Source organism: Opisthorchis viverrini (genome assembly GCF_000715545.1).
Source record: "Opisthorchis viverrini unplaced genomic scaffold opera_v5_14, whole genome shotgun sequence".
Lineage (NCBI taxonomy): Eukaryota > Metazoa > Platyhelminthes > Trematoda > Opisthorchiida > Opisthorchiidae > Opisthorchis > Opisthorchis viverrini.
In genome coordinates this window covers 1,310,560-1,314,263 of record NW_008751670.1, presented here as the reverse complement: position 1 = coordinate 1,314,263, position 3,704 = coordinate 1,310,560, and the positions used below count along the sequence as shown (strand labels likewise).

At 43.9% G+C, this 3,704-nt stretch overlaps 1 protein-coding gene across 1 annotated transcript in view; it reads right to left on the bottom strand.

Annotated features, from left to right (window-relative positions):
- Positions 1-3,215: 3,215 nt before the first annotated feature.
- Positions 3,216-3,704, bottom strand: part of T265_01311 (hypothetical protein) — a gene marked incomplete at both ends in the record, with an annotated part of 4,599 nt that continues 4,110 nt past the window's right edge. The window contains one exon of the mRNA XM_009165317.1: positions 3,216-3,242. Within this exon, the coding sequence (XP_009163581.1) occupies positions 3,216-3,242 (27 nt within the window). The remainder of the gene's footprint in view (positions 3,243-3,704) is intronic.

Here is a 3,704-nt window from a genome sequence, read left to right as displayed (position 1 = left end):
AGTTGTAGAATATCATAAACGAGGGATTCAGTTGAGTCTCTCGTGAAAACCAAATTGATTTGCAAGTGAGTGTATTTCTCGAAAATGCTAGGGTCAATCTTTACATTGTTGCCGCTAAAGTAAACAAGCATTTTTTTCATCTGACTCACCTAGGCCCAAACGAATTTCCTCAAACAAATGAGGAGCTGGATTGTGTTTGCAAACAGCACTCACACCTCTGAGGTGCGCTCTACTAAGACTACCTGAACATTGGATTCTCAGCCTGACTCCGATGATGTACTTTCGGACGAATCACAGGTCTAATGTACGAAAAACTCCGCAAAAGTCGAGAAAAATGTGCTTTCTGAACAGTGCGGTCTCTACTGCTGCTTTCCCCTATTTTCCACACCCTGCAGCATCTACGTCCTTCAGTAAATTGCTGGCCCTATCTAAAAAATCATTGTGAGTGCTGACGGATTCTCTTCTCCATCTAATGCGAAGCCAATGAAGGACGGTTGTTCAGACAAGAGTGATATGAACGTGAATTCTACGGGTCTAGCAACCATCAGCAAATAAAAATAAATCCGCCTGAAACGATGGAGGTTAACGGAGGTCAAAGAGTTTACAAGCGCACACCGCTTATCGAATTATCAGACACGTCGTTGAGATATCTGACCAAAACACTGTGAAGAACTGTGGCTGTGCACTGATACCTCAAAGGTTTTGCTCTTCCAACCACGGTTTTGATGTACTTAGCCGTGAGTTTTCGGACTAGTCAGCTATAGCCACTACCAGAATTGAGTGGACCATCGTGGATAAAGATGCACCGTCCGAATAGATTAGTGAACCGACCCTCTGTAACCGATGCTCAGGGTGTGTTTACAGCCGTGACTACCCAATGCTGGTTACGTGTAATAACTGTACTTTTGCAGGAAAAGTGCCTCATTGGTTCAGATAACGCTTGTGACACGCCTTGCGCAAGTCGCTTGTATTACCACTCTTTCAGGACCGACTGAAAGAGTTACAATGAGTCCAGATATGAATAGCCTGCTCGACCAAGACTTCCATCAATCTCTCTCCCCAGCAACCAACTTGCTGTTCGTGAAACACACGGGTGCATTGGGAAACTTTGGCTGCGGTTCTCTTGCCGGAGAGATTGATTTTCAATGCCTAGTACTGCTGAACGGAAACCATTTTAGTCACAGGACACAGTGCACAAGCGTCCTTGACTTATTTTGTCTCCATTTCTCTCTTTTCTTCCCTGTGTAAGTAGGGGGAATGAGTGCCCGTGAGTCTCTCAATTCAAAGACACTGACTTTGACTGTCACGGTTCCGGAGCACACATATAGTTACCAAATTTCGTGAACGTAATTTGTTTGTTGAATCCGTTTATTGCATAAGCAGCTTTCTTCCAAGAGCTTCCGTCAAGCCTGAACCTCTTGTAATCTCTCACCTCCCTTATAATGTGAGTCTTCGAACGCCTTCTGTTTCCCTCCATCTCATCTATATGCTTGTTTCTGTCCGTACGCCTCCCCCCCCCCAACGAATCTGCTGACAACCTGTTTTCTCTACCCAGTCTTCTTCCCAGTTCATCTCCACCCAATAATAAGTTTTTCTGATATCCCTCATTAACGGCCTACCAACTCCACGTACAATTGCCAAGTAGAACTTTGGTTTACGGTAATTCTATGGTCTCTTTCACTGGCTCGTTTTCCTTTCAATAGCACTTCATTGTGCGTTGACCGTCATAGTTCAGTGGTTAAGGTGCGAAATTACTGACACGAAAGTCCGTCGTTCAGAATCAACTGCGGAATTCAACTGTTCCTGTATACACCTGGGCAACCTGTAGTATCTCCACCCGTTTACTCTTCCGGATGGCATGGCTGCTGAACGATTATTTTATCGCGACCGACACCCTAGCTGAAAGCACACGTTAAAGATGAAAATTTTCCTCAAGGTGCACAAAACCTCACTTGATTGAATTTAGATCGGCCGAAGTTGTTTAGGTTTTAAGTAGTTTTCGCGGCTAAGAGCTGTGATTCTCTCTCCTGGTGGTGGTCTGCCCGTTCTTCAAGCCGAAAATACTAAACTGGGGTCAGGGGGGGCCACACACTGCTTTTCCCAGCTCAAATAAGAAGTACTTGGAGTGTCGAGATTACTTTGAGAAACTCAAGAAAACTTATCCCTATGCCTGAAGAATTCTTGAATGGTTGGATATGTGCTTGTCGAAGATCCACCACTTTTCCCTCCACAAGATGAATAGCTCATGAAACTGAGTAGAATTGTCGGAGTTATCAAGATCTTACGGACACACTCAGTCAAACCAACCATTCCTGTAATGAACTATTTTTTACAGACTGAGTTAATTCCTGATTGTAGTCGTAAGTTGGTATTAGTTGGCTATATATTGGTTCCTGTTTTTCTGCGAAGCCCGGAGAAGCACAGAGTTGTTGTCTAGAATAAATCTTATCGTCATACCTTGAAATACTACTACTTAAGCTCCAGTCGTCAATCATGGTTATCCAATCCTTTTCGGCGGAATCAAACTGGATGAGATGTGGATAGTAATCCTAGTGAGACGGGGTGGCTCAGTGGTTACAGTGCGAATTTACTGACCGGAATGTCCGTGGTTCGAACCCGACCTCTGTCTCTTGGTTTTCCCTGTCTAGACTTCGGCAACCTGACAGTATCCCAGCCCTCGTGCTTTCTTCTGGTGGCATGGCATCTAGGAATCGAAAGGGTTTTATAACTGAACGATTTTTTATCCATTTAGTAATCCTAGTTAGTTGGGATAATTTCAATGAGGACAACTTAATTTTCCAGTTTGATTTACCTCCAGTTGTCATGAGCATCTTAGTCATTGGCTGAAACTCCTATGACACTACTCGGCCTTCTATAGACGAGATGAGAGTCCGTGTTTAGTGGGGCGACCTTTACAGTCTTTTGATGAGACATCTGACGGCTGATTACTTGAACAGATTCATAAAGAGAACAAGATTTTCGCAATGAGGTACATCCACACCCAAATCAGCGCACTCTTGGCTTCTTTATTTCTTGGCGATACTCTGTCCTCTTCGTCTGTCAGCTACCAAAGTATGTCCATCCAGTTTCCTCAAATCTATCAAGTTTATTCCAATTTTAGTAAAATACAGTCCCACTTAGACTGATGGAATAGCAGTCGCTACACAATTCTCTATAATAAGGAAATAGGGTTGTCCTCTATCAGACATACTACTTCAAGGAATAGAATTAAGTAATTTCTTCTGTAAGAAGAGAAGGACCAAATAGAAGTTGTCTCCTCCGGGAATAGCGTTCTGTAGAGCGTGTCCCTCAGGACAACTCCAAGTCGCACATGGTTCACTAAACGTGTATTTTCTACGTTAGACTATGAGAACCCGGAAATGTTTACATTGTTTCCACTCATCGAAGTATTTGTGCCTGACCTACAACCACTGTAACTCGTTCTGATCATCTACCCGTTCGTCAAATTTGATGTTTTCGTAATCCGCTTCTTACTATGCAAACTTTGATTGCTGGCCTCAAGTTTACCTTGTTTTTCGGACACCTGAGTCATCGCTCTTGCGTCGTGTGTGCACCAGGTGGCGTGCGGATTCGCCTTAGTTACAACTTACTACGGGACAACACAAGCCTCACCATGTCCCCGTGTCTGATTGGTAGAAGTGAGAAAGTGAATGGTACCGTTGCCATGGTGATAGACAGGCCAC